This window comes from Hetaerina americana, unplaced genomic scaffold (genome assembly GCF_022747635.1).
Source record: "Hetaerina americana unplaced genomic scaffold, ioHetAmer1.1.p SCAF_65, whole genome shotgun sequence".
Classification (NCBI taxonomy): Eukaryota; Metazoa; Arthropoda; class Insecta; order Odonata; family Calopterygidae; genus Hetaerina; species Hetaerina americana.
In genome coordinates, this window is record NW_027287261.1 from 985,751 (window position 1) to 1,006,907 (window position 21,157).

At 34.0% G+C, this 21,157-nt stretch overlaps 1 protein-coding gene across 2 annotated transcripts in view; it reads left to right on the forward strand.

The window, feature by feature from the left end:
* The window catches only part of LOC139696030 (uncharacterized), a 28,971-nt gene extending 16,261 nt beyond the window's left edge, over positions 1–12,710 (forward strand). For both annotated transcript variants that reach the window (XM_071594643.1, XM_071594644.1), the window contains exons 5-7: positions 7,559–7,750; positions 9,733–9,933; positions 11,173–12,710. In XM_071594643.1, coding sequence (XP_071450744.1) covers positions 7,559–7,750; positions 9,733–9,933; positions 11,173–11,406 — 627 coding nt within the window. In that variant the 3' untranslated portion in view covers positions 11,407–12,710. The remainder of the gene's footprint in view (positions 1–7,558; positions 7,751–9,732; positions 9,934–11,172) is intronic.
* The last annotated feature ends 8,447 nt before the right edge of the window (positions 12,711–21,157 follow it).

Here is a 21,157-nt window from a genome sequence, read left to right on the forward strand (position 1 = left end):
TTTACCCGGAATATTTAAACCGTATTTAAACCTCTGGTCAACTAGAGGCCCCCATCCTAATTCTTCCAATAGTGTCGTGACACTGCTACCTTGGTCATAACAAATTTCACAAACCTAGCTGCTCAAAGTTTCGCTCGAACTAGTTCCAGAACTAAGCCTAACTTGTGGGGATCCGATACACCCACAGTATACTCCAGGTGGGGCCTAACTAACGTAACATAGTAAAGCTCTTTATTTTTATTTATTTATATATACCCTGCAAGCCACCGCTAGGGTGTGTGACAGGGTTTGAATACACACCAGAATAATTTTACCCGAACATGACACTACGGTCGAGCAATGCTATTATGATAGGCTTGTTATTTTTCAGCAAACGTTCTATTTCATTATATGAGATTTCAATTTTGGGCATCGGTTGACCGGCACGATTTGGTAAGCTTTCGAAGGTATTCTGTGAGATATTGGCGAAGACGCTTTGAAAGAAGGAATTTAATAAGTTTCCAAACTGCTGGTTTCCCTTTCGTCTTTATCATTTTTGAGTGAATTAACAGAAACTTTATTTCCCTGAACTTTCCTGACGCACGACCAAAATGCTTTTGGATTCTCTTTCAAATTTTCCGCTGACATTTTCCTTTTGCATTCACTTAACGCTTTCCGGAATTCATTCTAAGCATTCGCCCGGTTATCTTATAATCATAAGTGATCTCATTATTTTTGTCGCTAGAGTATTTAATCTTCTCGTTACATTTCCCAGGTATCCTTTTTTTATGAATCTTAACCCTTTATTTAAATCCTTCCTTTTACGTCCCAATTTCCTCCTGCATTTTATACCCCTTCGGTGCTTAGTTTTCTTCTCACATTCATGAACTCCGAATTAGCTATTTGCTTCCTCCGTCCATCCTGCTCGCACTTCATTCTCCATTCTACGTACAACCACCTTCAATATCCCATCGCGTCTCAGTGTCACATCCGTTCACTATTATAGCCTTCTTCGACTTCCGCGTGGTGGCGTTTTCTCTCACATTCCCAATTTAAACCCTTTTTGTTTGAAAAACGGGTGGTTGGTCTGGGAACCAGATCTAAAGTGTTTTTTAGTGAACCAACAGCATGCTAGATAATCATAATCTCCGTAATCCTCCACGGTATAGATTTACTACTTCGGCAATTTCCCCTTAATGGAATAAGATATAATAGATGAATTTGCTGCAGCAGCGATGTGTAGGTTATAAGAATTTTTTTCGTGTCAGTTTCTGGAATATTTGTATGAATTAATAACGTACAGAAGTTTTGTACCCATTGCAGCGAGGGTCATGCGGTTTATAAACGCACGATATTTTCAAGAAATATCATATGCATTAAAGGCCTAACTCGTCACTCACTCCCTTGTTTACATGTACCAGTCGATCAGTATCGGTGTTGTACGCGGACATTACTTTCTTACTAAGTTTTCTAAACCAGGAATTTGGCTTACAAACATGTTGGTATGGATGACATCGTATCGAAATTTGGCTGAATATCCTATTATTCGATATGGAATTCGGGAAGCTGTTGTGTTAAGGTTAAGGTTGTGGCGGATGAGGTGAACGGTACCCTGATTGTTGTCGTAACAAACCTCTCTAATTTGCCCGCGGAAGTAATCGGACGGACTGCTGTCCTTATTTCGGTCTGAGTTTTCGATTTGCGAACTTTGATGATATTATTTAGGTGCATAAAGTTTTACGATGGGAAGGGTCATCTCATTCTTGAGGCATAGGTATCATTAATTGCTTTCGTGATTGTAATTAGGATGCGGTGTTATGAAAGGATTTAATCGAAAATTTTGTACCTGAAGTTGTCACCTATGTGATGAAACCGTTAGTGCCGTATGAATAAATTTTTGTGAATTTAATTTGTGAAGTGATTTTGGTGAATTTAACAAAGCTTGTCTTATTCCTCACGATGAATGTTCACAAGGTTGAGCCCGATACCATCGAAAAAAATATATGTAATGGTTTTCTGGGTTATTTTTCTATCCTCATGTTTTAGTTTGAATAATGTTGTTAGGTTCTGTGGAAGGAAATCGTCATCAGGAGTAATGCAGCCAACATTGTGCCAATTAACTACTATCGTTCCGATGAAATGGTACGCGGAGGTTGTTCCGCCCATCACCAGGCCAGGGCACGCGTAACTACGTCGTTCACATACGTAGGCCAGTCAATATAACTCGATCGCCCATCCGTTCGTCTCGTCAGGGAACATCTACCCACCGTAACTTCATTTGGCGGAATCTGAAACCGAATGCTAACAATATATTATTTTAGAATACCTTGATTTGGAGTAAATTCTCTGCAATCCATTTATTTGCGGGGAAACATTATTGATGACTAAATCTCACGATTTTTTTGTGACTAGGATGCAATTTTAAATTGATTATTCAATCTTTCTTCTCATTCATTCTCTCTTATCCTTAACATTGCTTTATTGAAAAATAAGCGTAACATTTAACGAAGAATTATTTCATGCGAAGGATATTAATTAGCAGTGAAATATATCAGATGAAAATGCTTGTCCGTGGACGCTGAGGGGATAGAACAGAGGTGCTAAAACCGGCAGCCTGAGTCGGCCTTCCAGCAGCCAGCCTTTTACGGGAGAACGGTCGCAGCTTGTAAATGCGCTGAGTTCCGCAAATGTTCGGGATAATTCGGATGCAGCTCTCCCATCCCACTGAAAATGTTGACCCACTGTCATCCTCTCTTAAGCTTGTCGCACACGCGCCACCAGTTGCCACTTCCGGGTGCGTTGAGGATCTCCCGCACATCTCTTACTTCCCACTGATCAGCCACGAGGGTTGCCTACCTGAGTACCCCCCCTCCCACCCAAGTACGAACTAGTTAAGCGCCTCGGGGATTGAAGGTGCTTGCAGAAAAGGAAATACGCCTAATATGTTCACCTCAAGCACTGAATAGGCTGCTGAACCTGCCCTTGAAACGATTTCCACCCCTCGGTGTGTTCCTCCTCCCCTCATTCTTTGCAGTCTTTTAATGTCTCTATGCCCTACCTTCCCATACCAAGGTCTCTTGAAGACATTTCTTCCAAGGCGATTCAATCTGTTAATGGACAGTCGTCGTCAAGCGATTAACCCACCCTGCTGCTTCATTTTTTTCCTTTAAATTTCAAAATACGGACTTATTGGGCGAGTTTTTTTATGTATCTAATAATTCGATTCCAAAATTTATCGTCAGTGTTGGAATTGATGGATATACTGTATGTCAGGTCAGTCCTAATTCATCCACCCTACAGAGAGAAATGAATTGAGGAAGCAGTGTACTTCAGGAGAGTGAATTAACATGGATAATTAATACTAATGTCAAACTCTTCAAAACACCTTTGAAAAAGGCATGGGCAAAGGCAGGGAATGCCAGGGAATTTACAGCAGGAGCATTTTAATTATGCTGCCAGAATTGGAACTCATCTATTACAATGTGTAATGCAAAGTAAGCCTTCCAAAACAAAAGTACTTTGCATGTATTTCATGACAGTGTTTCTATTTAAGTGGCCTAGTCAATTTCAATGAGGACTGGAAATTATTTGCGTTAAAATTTCATTTTGTTTATCCCTGTTAAATGGTTTTTCTTCAATGGTGGTTAGAAATTTATTGGTGACTGAGATGGTAAAAACGTAATCTGTAGGTTTCAGCAGTAAAATTCCACTCACCTGTGTGAGTGAGAAAGCAACGGAGGAGAGGAATCCATTGGCCTCATTTCCCATTAATGTGTTGTCAGTACCTACCCTCCCTGATTGGTGGGCAAGGACAAATATGAGCTCTAACTGAGATAAAAGATAAAGTCAATTGATAGTACGCAAAAGTTGGAGCTGCTTTACTATCAGATTTCACCAACCATCTGCTATATAGGAGTTTTACTCTCCAAGATAAAAGATAAAGGTACTAAATAGATTTCAACAATTGGAGCTGATTTAATAATCAGATTTCACCAGCCATCTGCCACAAAGAACTGTATGCTCTGATAGCAGTGCCATTAATAACATTCTACTTATCAGGTATTGAGTTATCATTTAAAATGTATCTCCATTCTCATATCATCTTCTGAGTCAGAGGTGGACCAAAATACCTCAGCCAATTTTCCCTTTTTTTGTCCGAAGGGAAATGGTTGCATGAATTGTGGGCATTCTTGATTTTCCTTGGGTTCTATGTCTGACATATGTCCTGTATGCCATTCTAGTACAAACATGAAAACAGTAATTACGCGTAAGTGTGGCCCTGTGAGAATTAAAAGAAGTTAAGAGGAGCAAGATAAAAAGATGGGCACCTCATTTTTTCGCTGGGGTTTTGGGAAAGAAAACTTTGCAGCCACATGAGTTCATGTACTTTTGTTCTACCAAAATAAGAATAAATGAATGACTAGGATTTAATTAGCATAAAGTAAAGATTGCATCATTTCTTCCTATATAGTATTTACAGGTCTAATTACACTTAGATCCTTTGGCTTAGTAACATCAGTCATGTTTGCTGGTAATCAGGCTAGCTCCACTTTCTCCAGTTGAATTTTAGTTTTACGGGTCACAGTAATTTGAAAAACACGTCCCAGCCCCTATGATGCACTATGATTTTTCAGGTTAGAATATCCAAAAAATTCTTGTATCAGACTGAAATACATTTTATTTTACATTGACTGAAAGTACGAGAAATTGCTGAATCTGTAGAGATGTCATCTGAATGGGCATATTACAATTTTAAGTGTGGAATTGGATATGAGAAATTAATCTGCAAGATGGTTGCCGCTCTTGATGCAGGGGCACAAATGCATCAGAATGGTATTTTCAGAACAATGTTAGACCTGTTTTAAAAGCAAATAACAAGATTTTCTGTGCTGATTTGTGATCACAAATGAAACTTTGGCCCACTACTATACTCCAAAGACAAAAAAGCAGTCAAAGCAGTGGAGACATGTTGATTTACCATCAACAAAGAAAGGAAAGGCAATAGGGTTGGCCGCAGAGGTGATGGCTTCATTTTTATGGGGCATGAAAGGAATTCTACTGATAGATAACCTTCCCACTGGTCAAACAATTACTGGGCAATGCATTACTTACCTACACAAAAGATACGTGAAAGATGGCTAGGAAGAAAGTCATCTTTCATCAAGACAATGCATGCCCACGAACAAGTGTCGTTGCCATGGCAAAGATACGTGAACAAGATATGAAATATTGCCACACCCACCTTATTTGCCTGATTTGGCTCAAACAGATTTCCGTCTCTTCCCTAAGTTAAAATTTTTCCTCGGTCGATGGAGATTTTCTTCAAACAAAGAACTAACAGCCGAAGTACACTGGTACTTCGCAGTCCTGAAGGAATCTAATTTTTGAGATGGGATCAAGGCATTGGAACATTGCTGGACCAAGTGTATTAGTGTACAGTGAGATTACATTGAAAAATAAAAAAGTTTCACTGAGAATAGTAGTTCATTTCTATTCCATTTAGAGTAGTTTTCAAATTACCCTCTTGTTACACTAGTCATACTTCCAAGGAAACTGCTGTAGCAGGAGAAATGGCAACTGAAGGAGATGATTTTTGAATATCATCCTTGAAAACATTAGTGGACTGTAATACCTAGCTTGCCAATGTACCACCATGGGTAGCCATACATTTTTTATTACACTGCAGTAGAAAGTACTTCCTGCCTAAGTTCGGTGACATAATCAAATCACAAATTTGCCAGTTAATCTCTGGTGTTTAAAATACAGATGCACAGGAATTGCAATTAACTTGACACTTCGAGAATAATACAGAATGTTTTTCTTTGTACATTTATATCGAATGTGAATATTTCACTTCAATTTTTTAGGGCCCTGGATTTCTAAATAAGGTTTTTCGTTATAGCTTAAAATAATGAAAAAACGAATTGGAGATTTATCTTCGGCAAAATGGCACCTAATGGATGAAATATTAAATTGTTACTATCATTTATTGAGTATCTGCTGAAAATTGATTGAAAAATTTCCCTAGTTTACCTGACACAGTAGGGAAAATGATGGGGAAAATGGGCATTGGTAGATTGTTGTTTAAAAATTAGAAAATCTGGTTGAAATCAGAGGAAAATACTTTTCTATGTCATCTCATTCAAAACAACTTGATAAATTAGTTGCTATATGCATGTCTAATTCAAGTAGCTCTTCTATTTTGCATCCAGTCATTGTATTCAAGCCAGAAGTTGAAACCTAAGGCAGAAGAAGCATTTACTTCCCCTGTTCATTTCCAAAGAAGCTCTTTGAACCCCATCCTGCACCTTGTTGGTAACTTGCAGTGTAGACATAAATGAACCCTCATAAACACAATCTTAAATTTAAGAAGCGTTTGTCGAAAGGCATTAACCAGATAATTTAATTCAGTAGTATAACCTTAACCCTCTTAGTGCGGCGGGCCGATATATCGGCTCTAGCGTAGGCTCTTGTTAAGATCGCTGTAACTTATGGTTTTTTCTTTAATAATTTATGGTTTTTGAGCTATCGATAGGGTGAATTCCAAACAACTATATAACACATTTTTTAATTTTTTATTAGCAATTTTAAATGCTTTACAAAGGGTATATACTATAATTTTACGTTCAGTTTTGTACATGTCAGGAAGCTCAGCGTAATTTTCTGCTGGTTTTTTTGCTGAGTGGTCTCTGATCTGATCTGTAATCTCTTGAATGTGCTATTGTGTGGTGGTGTTGATATATAACTGCTTATTCAGACTTTGTTGATACGATGGAAATGAGAGCACTGCTTTGTAATCATTTTGGTTTCTCTTGCTATTCATCCTATCTAATCATTTGCGCCGTGTGTATTGGATTACATATTCAGCAGTTCTCTGTGAGTTAGAACTTCAGTATTTTCTGCCTTAAAATTGTAAGCACATTGCCGCAGTCTCAAGGAAAGGGGAAAAGTCCCAATTTGACTCAGTGAGATCAGCCTTTTCAACAAAATCGAACTATGCTGAGGCTGACAAAAAAATTTGCAATTCACTGGTTTTTCTTTATTAATTTACAATTTTTTCAACATGTCTTTTTGATTCTTTCTTATATTTAAATATGGTAGTTTTATTGAAAAATGTTTAAAAAAATATTAGTATTGTGTCTAAAAATCGAAATATTATTGCTAAAAAATATTCTTCAAATTTAATATCCTGTAATAATTACATTTATTTTTCAGATGATGTAAATGTATAACATCATTATTAACTACAATATTTTATTTTAAAATAATAAAACTGCATATGAATATCTAAACAAATAACTCCATAATATTTTTTTGCCTAAGGTGATACATTTTCTTAAATTACCCTTCGCACTTCTCACTAGTAACCCTGGAATCCCCATCACACTAAGAGGGTTAAATGATGTAGTTACTTTAAAAAACACAAGTAATTTTAAAATAAAATGTGTGTAGTGGTCATTGTAGCTCCAGGGGTTTCCCTTTGAAAAGTGGATATAATGTCAGTGGAAAATGTACAGTTTTAAATTATTAATGCTACCGTTACCTTACTAATTTGTATCATTGTTTCTTTCTATTATAGCTTTTGAAATTAGAAATAGCTCGGTTAACTAAGTTAGTGGAGTCTGCAGAGGAGGAGTTAATGAGGGGTAGTGATGGGCAAGTTCCTCTCCCTGAAGAAGCAGCTGGTTGGCTGAGATCAGCGGCAGGACAGGCAAGACTGCTAATGCGACAGAAAATGCAACAATTTGAAGGTTTATGCCAGAAACATTTGGTAAGGAGTGATTTAGCATATAAATTGATAAATAAAATATAGGAAGGTATAAGTTCCTTTTATTAACATTTCTGATATAGTTAGTGGCTTAATGAACAAATATTGTCTCATATAGCTACAAAAAAGGTACTTTCTTGCACTCTCAGAATCCTTATGACTAGCTGAATTAATGCAAGTAGGCACCAGGGGACCAGAACTAACTGTGATACATCCAGTAGGTAAAAGAAAATTATATTAGGGCTACAATGGAGTTCATGTGATGAATCTGACAAACCCTAATAATAATAAAAGTACTATTAGTTTGGAATAAGTGCAGAAAAGTTACACTAGTTTTATGTTACAGTTCCCCTTAAGCTCATTTCATGCAGAGTGTATTACCTAGTGAATAAAATCATGTTGTAACTTTCTCTGAGTAATGCAAACACTTTTAGCCATGTATGCCTAAGCTAAGAAGTCCAATCTGTACTCTTTCATTGCATTTATAACTTCAATGAAATATATTTTCTCACACTTTCCTTTCACAGCATATATTGCATGTTATTATAAAATTCAATTAAACTTCTAATTTTTTCCATGCAGCATAATTTGATCGAGTTGGGATATTTGACGTTACCTTAGATTCATTGTAATATGTAATCTATTTGATCTTGCCGTACAGGTTTCTCCTTCAATTATTCCTGTTGACTGCCCATATCGTTATATTCTTCAAGTTATCAGTAATTTTCACCCTTCACTTTCCTCTTTTCACTCTTCCTTCTGCAATATTCATCAATAAGCAGGTCCTTCTAAGTGCCTAGAATATCTGATTCTTGCTACTTTTTTTTATTAATCAAGCTACTCTGTGTTCTCTCCTTTTTTTTCGTCTTCAGTAGTTGTTTCATTCCATACTTTACCCATTCTTTTATTTAATATAACCGTATTAAATCTCAAGTATAATCTTGAGCTAGGTATACTGTTAACAATATTATTGATTATTAAAAGATCAGTTTAATCTTATTCACATCTCTTTAAAATTTTGAGATGATTTATAAATTTTTGGTCTTAAATTTTCGGCTGGCACACCTTTTTTACTATCATCAAATAAATTGTGCAATGAACCGTAGTCACTCTATAAATACTAATAAATAAGTCACTATACTTAAGCCATGTTTTTCAGTCTGATTTGGAATGTCTCTATGTTTGTTTATTTGCATTGGATATGGAGTTTCAAAGAGATGTCTCGTGATATCTGAGACTGTTTAAACCATATTAGAATTATTCTGGATTATGTAAGATTTAGATGATGATCTTATACTGTGGCTAAGTGCTTTTCCATTAGTTATGAATACTGAGATTGTTGTTGCAAGATTGCGAGTTTTCATACATAATAGAGTGTGTAACATGTTCCTTTTGAATGATGGCTTAAATGATACCCTGTTGTAGACTTTTGATTTAATATTTGTTGTATACAATTTTTATTATTATGTTATGAATGTTTTTCATATTTTGTGAATAACTTGGCAAAGCCCTCCCCAAGTTATGTTAGATGTTTCCAAATTGAGGCATAATAAACTACTGTGCAACATGTTTAATCCTTATTCAAGTGCATATAGAGGGAATAATTTTTGAATTTCCAGGTATAAAAGTAATTTGCCTTGACTGAAATTAGAACCCGGATCCTTGTTTTAACTCTCACAATTTGGTGCACATCAGCTAATGACTCTGTTAAAGTAACTGTCTCTGAATTTCCCATAATTCTTTGTAAAGATCAATTTTATGTTGTTTATAATTAATGTGGCCCTTCCAGTTGGGACTTTCATCAATTTGGAGACCGAGATCTGATGCTGCAGCGACCCTTTGATTCAATGTTTTGCATTTCGGTTGCAGTATTTGGACCACATATTTGATATACCAGTTAATGAATTAGCACAAAGTTATTTTTTATATTGATTGATGGATTATTGTTTTCTGATAAATTATGTTTAACATTTTTAATGTTTTAGCTGCAAAGCCCTGGAGAAGCATTTCCAACAACTTTAGAGGATCTAGCAGGATTTTGGGACATGGTTCTTCTTCAAGTGGCTAGCGTTGATGCGATGTTTCAAGAAATTGAATGCCTTAGGGCATCTGGTTGGGTGGAAACTCCAAGCAAGACTGCTTCTGCAAAGGATGCGAGAGTCGATTCTATTCCTCCTGGCTCCATGGTATACTCTATTATTTATTTATTAAATATTATAACATAACAAAATGTGATATAATTTACTGGGCTCTTGAAATTTGTAGTATTAGGTATGAATTGATGTGCAAGTGTAGTTGGATATTCAAAGCCAATTTCTGTGAACTGAATATATTTTTAGTGTATGATTTTCCCAAATGTTGCTAATTGTTTCCCAAATTCTTAAGGTATTAAATGTCAGTCATACAGGGTGCGGCAACATAACTTTCTTTTTTAAATAGGTTTTGCCTTATAAAAAAGGAAGTTATGTTGCCGCACCCTGTATTTGAGAATAGAATTAATCTAAACTATCACTATTTGGTCGTCTTTATCATATATATAACGATTATCAGAGTCAGCTTAGGGAAGGAATGAAAGTTGTTCATGTGAATTATCTTACCTTACAAACATGTCCATAAAGTTACAATGCTGACATTTATTTTCATCACTTTGTTGTTATGTTCTTTCAAGTTGATGAGCAATGCTGATGCTCCTTAAATGTCCACAGTTTTAATCTCATGTATGAATAATAAATTTACCTGGGAATATGTGGAATGGATTCATTAATGAATGTGATTTTTAATATAGGTATTAATGTTAAAAGATAAAAATAAAATATTTATTTAATTTCAAAATAATGCAGTCACTGAATTTACTCTTTAGAAACTTTTCATATTGGAAAATAAATAGACAAAGCACAAAATTTTACTGTTGCAGCTCCAGTTTGGACTCCTTGATATGGCCTGAAGATGAGGGAAGTTGAAACTGAAACTTAAATGATAAAATTTTAGTAGAAATTACAAGTGTCTTGTGTATTCTTTTCCCGATATTTCATTTAAATTACAACTAAATAGGGCACTATACAAATTTGATGATCTCACTGTGCTAGTGTGTCACCTACTCCGAGCCTTAATTAACTCTTGTTATATGACTGCTATCTTTCAAAGCCCATTCAAACTATTGGTGCAGTTGTTTTTCAGATCCAAATACCAAAGTAAACTGTGAAGTTTAAGTTGTAATTTTTTGAATGCAGGAATGCTCATTTATTCATATAACTTGAATGTTATGTCTATGCATAACTAAAATTAGAGTTTTGGGTGAATGTTGTTTCTTAAACCATGTTACTGATCATAAATAACTTGATCTGCTGGGGTGAACTTAATGTTATCATGACTTCTATCCTGCAAAGCCTATTAGTGGACATTAATTATGTCATGATTTCCTGCAGGCCGGAGGAGAAGGTGGTGAAGTGAAACAAAAACGAACCGCTACAAGGAGACCGATAATGCCTGCTTCTGCCAGCACTTCCTCAAAACCTTCTGGTGCGGCCAGGGCTAGGGATGAGGCAAGGAGGAAGATGATGGAAGAAAGACGGAGGGCAATGAGAGAGCGACAGAAAGAGTCTACAGGGGAGAGTAGTGTGCAAGGGGAAGTTGAAATTTTTATTCCGGATAATAAGTAAGGCTACATTTGTTGATTCTACTTCATGGACGATTCAATTTAGGTTTGCAGTTCAATTGCAGTCAAAGTTGGGTAAATCCATGCTTGTTTTCTTGGCATACATGTATCCATTATATGTGTATATAAATTGGCACATAATTTTTTCAACTAATACCTGTGATTTAAAATCCAAGCATTGTTTGGAATAAATAGAAAGTGCATTAAAATCAAAACATTGAGTGATCTTGGCTGGTATCACATTTTTATATAGAATAAATGCCAGATAAATTTGAATGCTGTGAGCAAAACGCCAATCATAATTCCAAAGAATGAAATAAATATGAATTTAGTAATGTCAGCTGACTTGTTGAAAATATTCTTTGTATTTTATACCTTTTATTTGCTCTTATAAAGACAGAAGTCATCAGTTAGTGTAGGCTGGCTTCTCTGTTTATTTTGATGCTGGCATTGCTGTCGAAAATAATTTTTTAAATGGATTTTGTAAGAAATGTAAATATTGTTGACAATTTGCATGTTTCGCTGAGAGTGGCCAGCTAAGATATATGTTGTTGAAGTTGCTTGCATTGAGTCGTGAAACTATGCTTCTACTTAATTTATCTCCTTTTCCCATGTAAAATTATCATGTTTACACTCATTGGGATGACTTAACATATCACTCTCCCTTCTGACCATTGGAGATATCTACTGAGATGCTTTTTCTTACACACATTTAATTTATCCAATGCTGTAAACCTTTAGCCATTATGGTACACAAATGTATTTAGTTAAGTATTATATATGAAGTCATATTTCTAATGGATTAGTGCTTGGCAAGAGGCTTGGATATTGAATTATAAAGACATTTTTCCATGTAAGGTTTTTATTAGACCTTTGTCTCTTTGTTTGTGGATATAACATTTGTTTTCCTTTCTACTAATTAGAAATGATGTTTATATCCCAAGTGGGTCTATTAAGTGTGATTTCTTTCATGTAGTTCCATCACCTTTCAAATGGGAAAGCCAATGTATGGCTGGGGAACAGTGTGAAAGGATTTTTTGTTATCAACTGCTCAAAATAGTCACTTTTCTTTCACATTCCTATTTTTCACATCATCTGTGTCCATGCAATCAAATTTAGGTTGGAAGAAGACTTATGAGCTGTTGCCTTTGTGAAAATAAAATAGCCATCGTCAATATTAGGTAACTGAAGACACCACCTTATTAGTGACCTTAGTGGCCTTAAAATAAACTATGTACGCTAATTTAGAAACTGATTGTTGAATGATATTATGTTCAACTTGTACATTGAAAAATTTTATAAATCTTGAAGAAGTCCATAGTTAATGTTTAGTTAGTTAGCCATTTGAGCATTTATCCAATTAAATTTTACTGGAGTAATATTGGATCGTCAGCACAGTTTAACCCCGTGAATCCCTTTTAGACATTTGGACTCTTTGACATCAAATAAAAATGTTAGCGCAATGAACTGTATCCAAGGATATTCTTTTGTTAATCATTGCCAAGTAAGCTGAAAATTTTTGCGTAAGAGCTTTGAGTGAAGTGCTGAACTTAAACATTTTGATGTGACTGGGTTCAAGATTAATTGGTCAATTCTTGAGATGGTGATACGGTCATTTGGGAGAGTAAGGCTCAGTATGTACTGAAAACATAAGTGATTTGGTATTACAAACAGCATGGACACTTATTCCATGAAGTGGCTGTTACATTTATGAAAACCCATTTCAGTTATGCTCCAGATCTGGCAACAATCTCACTGTCAAAAATTCATAAATTCATACCATTGGGGAATCGTTTAAAGAGAACTGAAGTAGTTTACCATGGATTGAGAATGATCAGAATTGATAATTCGTATAGTCTTATTTGAACCATTTTTCCCTCTTTGAGATTCCCTATTTTAAACATTGAAATGTTTCTCGTTTATATTTATGTAAGTGTCATAAGGGCTGGTTTTATCTGAAATTGTTGGTGCTACTACCACTGTTTAAGCATTGTATCTCTTTGAAATTCATTTGCTATCAGGTACCTCAGTCAGTGATGACTGGTTACTATTTTTAATTGAAAATAATAGTTAATGCAATTGTTTCCATTTCCATATATTATCCATGATAAATATTCACATCTATCCATCATGACATAATTCAGCATATTTAAGTTGATTCTTGTCACTTATATTCATGTATAATATGCAGTTTTTTTTAGTCATGCTTATTTGATGAGATATGGAAAATAGGGGTGGATAGAACCTGTGGACATGGGAAGTAAGGGTTGCGAGTACAAGTTGCCCTTATTGGTTTTGCATGTGCCTTTTCTCCTTCTGAACTGTTGAGGCCTTTAAACCAGTGTCATTGAAAAATGATCATTAATGTAAAAAAATGATTTATGATAAAACGTGTGAAATTAAATTTTGTGTGATATATGCAGTAGCTATTTGTCAGTTATCGTTGATGTTTACTGTGAAGAAGTAAACGGCTTGCTATGGCTTAATTCTTTTTATAACATGGGGATTTAGGTCCTAAGTTTGGTTTGCTTTTTTTCTGCTACATGATTGGTTAGTGCAGGAAGAAATTCCTGTGATGGTAATCATATACACTTCTTATATTTAAAATTAAATATTATATCAACAGAAGCTCAAACTAGGGTAGTCACTTAGATTTAGCAGTTATCTCTGTTAAAATCTTGTCAGCACTGCATAACAATCATTTTCACAGCAAGCACTGAATGAATTGATGCTTCCTATTATCTGAATGGCATTACTAGATTATCACAGTCTTCATACTTCTATAAGACCGAATAGCAGCCGCAATTTTTCTATATTACTTTGGTACATTGTTTGTATATTGTTTTTTAAAGATGTGCTGCTGAATGAATTTTACTCTCACGAGTGAAAATTTTTATGTTCTATAGTATTGAATCATAAAAATTTTCACAAAGCAAAATTTGAAAACTTTTTATCTGCTCCTATGCCATCAAGATAAGGGCTGAATAACTTCAGATATTGATGATTTATGACTTGGTGGGCATAATTTTAGAAAGATTTTATTACATTATTTTAATATGAAATGAAAAATTAAGATATTTTTTGGTGGATCTGAAGGATTTGGTTTTCGAATTCTTGGTTTTTAGGCCTTAAAGGAATCTTTCTAGTCCATTGGGTTTTGTTAAGGGGAATTTTCACTTAAATCCCTTTTAAGTATATGTAGAAATAAATTTCTGTGATTAGAGTATTTTGCATGTTTTCAATTCCAAACATAGCCTGGCTGCTTGGTGCAAAAATGTAAATATGTAATATCAATAATGAACAAATATTTCTTAAGCAAACCAATATTAATTTTGGGGTTTCATATTTTTGGTTTAAAGAGGTTTTAGATGATGAAGTCTCTTTTAAAGATTTCCAATTTAGTCTTATTGGAATTTTTTAATGATAATATCCACCAATGTTATCATCGGCAACATATTAAAATATTCTTATCCCCATGTATAATAAGCACCTTATTGTCAACTTTCCTAATCTCACCCCTCATTCTTTCCTGATGCGATAATCCTCTTTTGAGTGTATAAATTTCTGTGCTTGTTGAATATTGCACCCCATATAATGGATGGAAAGACATTCTACATTTCATCATTTCTTACATTTTAGTAACTTAATCCCAAAAAATACATGCGGCTCACGTTTCAAGGGCAAATATTGTTGGTAACATATTGTAGTATGCTCATGCATTAATCATCATCTGATATTTTCCTATGTTCACTGCAATGGCTCTAATGACATTGGCAATGTTTAAATTGACTTCTTAGCAGCAAATATTTTACTTTCACCTCATACTGCATCCACTTTCTTTCTGACAATCAGTAATTATTATGCTTTCTGTTTGTAGCATTATTTTCTTCAAAGACAGTGATTGACAAATTCTATCACATTAAAAATTATGTTTCAGTAGTTAAAACTCAGGTAACAAGGGTTGTGCTGCACTGAAACTAGCTCTTAAAACTATGAGCAATTAAGTCATTTCTGTGATTTTAAGGAATTGCTGATTTTTTTCTGCCATAGTGACATGAGGGTAAATGAATTCTCAATTGAAAAATGCATTTCTCTGACAAGTCGAGAGACTCACTCATTCGGATAGTCAGGTTCCAGAAAGTGCAGAATGTGTAGAACTACATTCTAACTCTTTATCTAACTCTTCTATCTCTTGTTCCAACTCTTCATCTAATGTATTCTACAGTTGGGGAGCTTAATGATCAGGAATTGAGGAGGAAGTTGGGAAGACATGCTAAGTTTCCAAAAAACAATATCTTGAGTGATTCTGAGGTCATCTATATTTATGTCGTGGCTTAGAATTTTGTTGTTGATATGTTTGAACTAATCCATGCTATCAAATATGCAATATTCTGAGACTGTGGTTAGAGACTCAAAATAACATGATGGCATCCTTTCTTAATAAGCTGGATAGCAATAATGGTGTTTAATTGCATAAATCTTATGATTCTAGTTAAAATTTCTAAAGCCAAATGCACAGAATTCTGAATTATAATAATATTATTTTTCTCTTTGCTAATCCTGCAATTCTTTGTCCTACGCATGATATCTTTTGGTTGTGGACATATAGTTCTTTCCTCTTTCATTACCTGACATTAATCTCAATAAATAGAATGTATTGTTTTTTCTTGGTTCAGAAAGTGACCCTTGACTATTACCTTGAATAAAATGCTGAAATGTTAGCCTCTAAAAATTATGCTTCTCTTTTCTAATACTTTGTCTTAAATGTTATAAATTGGTATCATTCCAAAAATAAATCACTCATTCTGCATAGCTGTTGAGAGAATACAAGATATGTTACATTGCAAACATATTGGAAGTATCTGAAAATTAGCAATAAATCAAAAATTAGACTGCGCTTCCCTTAAAATTTTTGACAATGCAATCCACTATATTTGTAATTTTCACTGAATTTCTTTGCAGTTAGAGCTTTGCTATTTCCTTCTGAAAATCTGTAATCTCATATCTGTATTTCAATCATTTTATTATTTTTGTTTTATGGAAGGGGTGGATTTAGGGTACAATATTTAGAATTTTCATCAGTATTATAAATATGCACCACATCAATGTTTTATTTTACATGTTGTAATAATTCTTTTCAAAATAATGACAATTGTGCTGTATTCAGCATTCAGATTAAAAATATTCTGTATTCAGATTAAAAATCAGCTTGTTTACAGGTAAATGTAGAATGTAGTGGTTTAATGGCAAAGCCCCATAATGTGCAGATCATTATGAAAAATACTTAAAAATGTGAAGACTTGAGGTTTTCTCAGAATTAGATCTGACCAGTTAAGCATATGGCTCTGTTTGTGTATTTTCAGTTCTTGTAGAACAGAGAATGCGTGTGCTATGAAGAAATCGTGTTATTTTCATTGGATTAACCTACTTATTCCGGTGACATTTTGTGCTTCAGAAGTAAGACATTCATAGGAGTATAATTTAGGAATCTTAGATTTGGAAAAATTACCAGGGTGGTCATTAGTTAATGAACTTTAGTAGAAGTTATAGTTATAAAGGAAGGCGACTAATATCTGAGGTCATTGGCAGCTCTAGGAGACATAAAGAGAATATTTTGGTCTGGAAAACTTGTGGTACCGCAAAATTTGTCATGGAAATTTAAAACTGATTCATTAATGAATGTTAAAACATACCATATGTTTTAATGGGATTAATTGTATCATTTTCACAAAACTGTAAGGTCTGAGGCGATAACTTGGGTCTTAGTTCATTAGTATTGCAATGATTTACCGAAATTAAAAAAAAGTAGTCTGAAGGAATATTCCGATATCTGAAAGAAAGAAGTTTTCATTCTTAAAAAGGTACATCTTTTTATTTTTGAAAGTTGTTTGTTTATAAATCATTAGTGCTAATGCTGCCTTAATCATATTTGTTGGGACTTGTTTGAGTAAAGAGAGGTCAATTGCAGTCATAAATAGTATGCCATATAGAGATACTTGCGGTGCACATTTATTTACTAAAAGTGCAAGGATTTTGTAGTGGAAAGTTCATTTGATTGAACTGGGACAAGGCAAGCATCCCTGTTTTTATAAATTGCACCTGGAAGAGAGAGAATGGTGAGGGTTGTTTGCAAAAGTGAGACATAACCTGCCAAAAAAAGCATCTAGATTTTGCACAATAAAATGACAGAAGCCAATGGAGTGCTACTTTATACTCTTTTTGCGGGAGGTTAGCGTAGTGGATGATGATAAAACGTTTGGAAATTTTGTAGTTTTTAAGTAATGTCACAAATTATGGTAAAGTTTTGGAAAGCTAATATTCATGTGACATAGGGGCCCCAAATGACTGCATCACTATAAGATCGATACAAGAATTATAGAAAATGCATAGAGGGATGCACTCGCAAGAGCTTTAAGGGAATGCCTGTGAGAATGGACTCAATATTTTTGTGATGGGTAAATTGGTTGATTGGGCCATTATTTTTGGAAATTTGCCTGTATAAATTTGATCCTGTAAAGTTCAGATGTATCGCTCATAAGGTGGTGTTTGATTTATTTAATGCAGAATATAACCAGCAATCTTGTAACTATACTAATGGCTGTTGATACCATAAGTGCAAAAACAGTTCATCGTAATTAGAAATAGCCATAATAGATTTTTAGCATTCTTTCAAAAGCACATCATTGTAGTCTTATTCTTTCTAGTGTGTGATCTTCAGTCATATGTGATCATTATCATTTGAAATACATACCAGTAATAACATTCAGTAAGTTTTATTTGTGTGTGAGTTTGTCTAGTAATATTAAGCTTTCTTCTATGACTTCATAAAAATATAAGAACAGTTTTTATGTTGAAAGTCCATGTAGAAAGAATTATTTGTTGAATAACACTGTTGTTTTACTTTGATTAACAAAAGTATTAATTCCCCATTTAGAGTTCAAACTAATACATTTAAGCTTGTTATCAACAATTGGGGTGGCTTGCGTATGCTAAACTTATGTCAGGCCAATGTCACATACCTTGAGGATAAATATTATATCTACTGCTCAGGGCAATATGCAGCGTATGACTTTAGATAGCAATTAAAAGAAAAATCTTTTCTTTTATGAGTAGATAATTGCTAAAAGAAATCCAGAGTTTTTTATGTATGAGGTTTGCTAATGTTCACAAAGAAAAGTTATGAAATTTGTTTAGAATCTTGTTCTTAGATTCCATTGCTGAACTTACCTTGTATAATAACAAAAGTGACTGTGTAACTCTGTTGACTGACTTAAGTAGACAGATGAATAATGTTTTTTCAATGAAAAGTCTGACCATTCCTATGTGATGCCCATTTGTTTTCATACTGGGTGTGGCAACATAACTTCCGTTTTTATGAAGCAAAACCTCTTTAATAAGGGAAGTTATGTTGCTGCACTCTGTATAAATGGATCCCCATTTACAGACATGACAATGTGTTGACTACAAAAAAGGTGTAATCGGCTGATATTTGAATTTAGTTTTCTGTAGTATGCATATTTATTTTAAAATTAAAAAATGCTAGAATTGGTACAATGTATATCTGCAGTGGTTGGCATAGACAGATAATTTCATGCCAAAGTTTTACCCATATTTTTCTGGTGTGCATAAGATGGCCGAGTTTTGATCTTTGGCATGAGTTGGTCCTGGGTGGTGCAAAGATGTTTTTTGTGCATCAAATGTTGACTGTTATGTTACAGCATGTGGTATATAAGGTTTATCTATCATAACTGTAATTTGTGAACTCAGGTCATATTGTTTCTCTTCAACGAGAAATGGCTTTTTGTCAGATTTTCTGGCACATTGTTAATATAAGGTTTATTGAAATAGTAAGAGTAGAAAAAGTTCAAATTAACAGGAAACCAAAACCATGGCATGCTTATTTTGAGTGAAGTGAAAAATTATATTAGTGGAATTGTTCAGTTTTTGTGATGTTAAAACAAATGAATCAGTAACTTATTATTTTTAACTCTAGATACCAGGGTAAGGTATTTTTAATAGACAATATCGATATTGGTGTTAGGCTTTTTGGATAACTATTTAATGCTTTAGAAAAAAAGCATGTAAAGTCTAAGATCATGTGGAACAGGTTTTGGTGGAACTGAGTGCTCAAAACTAAAAATAACTATTTTAAAATAATCTCAGATTTGGTCTAGTTGTAATGACGATAATTTAATTTTTTTTAATTGTGGACATCTTTGAAGTTTCTCTATGCTTCGTATGCTGAGACCTTTTCAATATATACTTAGGTCCCATGAACCTGTCAAGTATTAAGCTCCAATTGGTCATTTGTTTGTCTTGCGAGCTGGAGCTCCTACAGCAAAATTAAGGGAATCTCATTTAGCAATGGGCCATTTCATGAGAATTTCCACAGGGCTTATTCAGCCGACGGTGTCAGTATAAAATTTTGCATGTTCAGTAATGGGTATATCTATGGGAAAATTCTGTGATAGTTGTTTCCTTTCACAGATATTTGTGGATTATGAAAACTGCTATAGTCTATTGGATTTTGGGAAATGACTCTAAGAGACTGACTTTTATTAGCATCGTTAATGATAATGTCATTTATACTATGCAACTTTTTTATAATTTCTGGATATAAATATTTAATTACCTTAGCAGTTATTACTTTTTAATGTGTGGCAGAGTAAAAGTCGTAACAATGAGTTGTATTTTTGTACTGCATTGCCACTTTTTACTTATTGTTACTGGTGATGAAAATTTCACAGTTGGAAGGTACTACTACTGGGCTTTAGGAAATTTATGTAACAAGAATTGTTTGTATTTGTCCCCAAGTATTGTTAATTTAATTTGCATTAATATAATATTGTACCTTATGACAAATAATATACACTTGATCTTTTTAATGTGTGTAGTTTACTTCCTCTTCCCAACTTTTTTTTAAATATCTGCATATTTCTCCATTTTATGATAGGCTATGAAAGTGTGAATTAATCTTTCATCAATGTAGTGGAATAATGTTTTTGATCTTGTTGGTATTTCTTGCCATTGATATTTGTACGTAGTTACAAATAATTATACTCTTTAGAATTTTGATCCCATTTTTGGAATTTCAAATATTTAGGCGCTGTTTTTCGATAGCTAGATCGATTTTAATTTTAAGATTATGTTGTTGATACATATGTTTTTATAACTCTCAGTTTGCATCAAACAAGTATGAAATAAACGTTATGGTTTTATTATTAACTTTGTGGAATTGTGTGATATCCATATTAAAAGATTTTGTAATTTTTAAAAATAAAGCATGTGGAAAAGTACAAAATCTTTTAATAAGTATGAAATCATTAAAATTTCGCCTGTACTTTTATTAGTGAAGCTTCCATCCCATAATCTATAAAGCCAATGTTACAATAATTATTGAGTCAAGGAAAACAATACTCTATAACAAATTTGCACTTTTTCGCAATTTAAAACTGTGGAAAAGTTTAAATTTGTTTCTCATAATGACGAACGTCCATTACATCTTGCCTGAAACTGTTGAGTAATACTTTTATTCTTTAAATGATGGATTTTTTTATTATATCCTCTTCCTCACTCGGATCCTTTCCTTTAGGTTGACACAAGAAAGACAATTTCTTGAAAATCTATCCCTAAATTTTGAAGGAGTGAGAATGGGTGTATGCAAATTCTTATGCCAAGGGCATCATAGTGCTTTATTACCATTTTGTGGTATCAAGCTTGATGATTTCAAAGCTATCCTAAAGTAACCTAGCTGG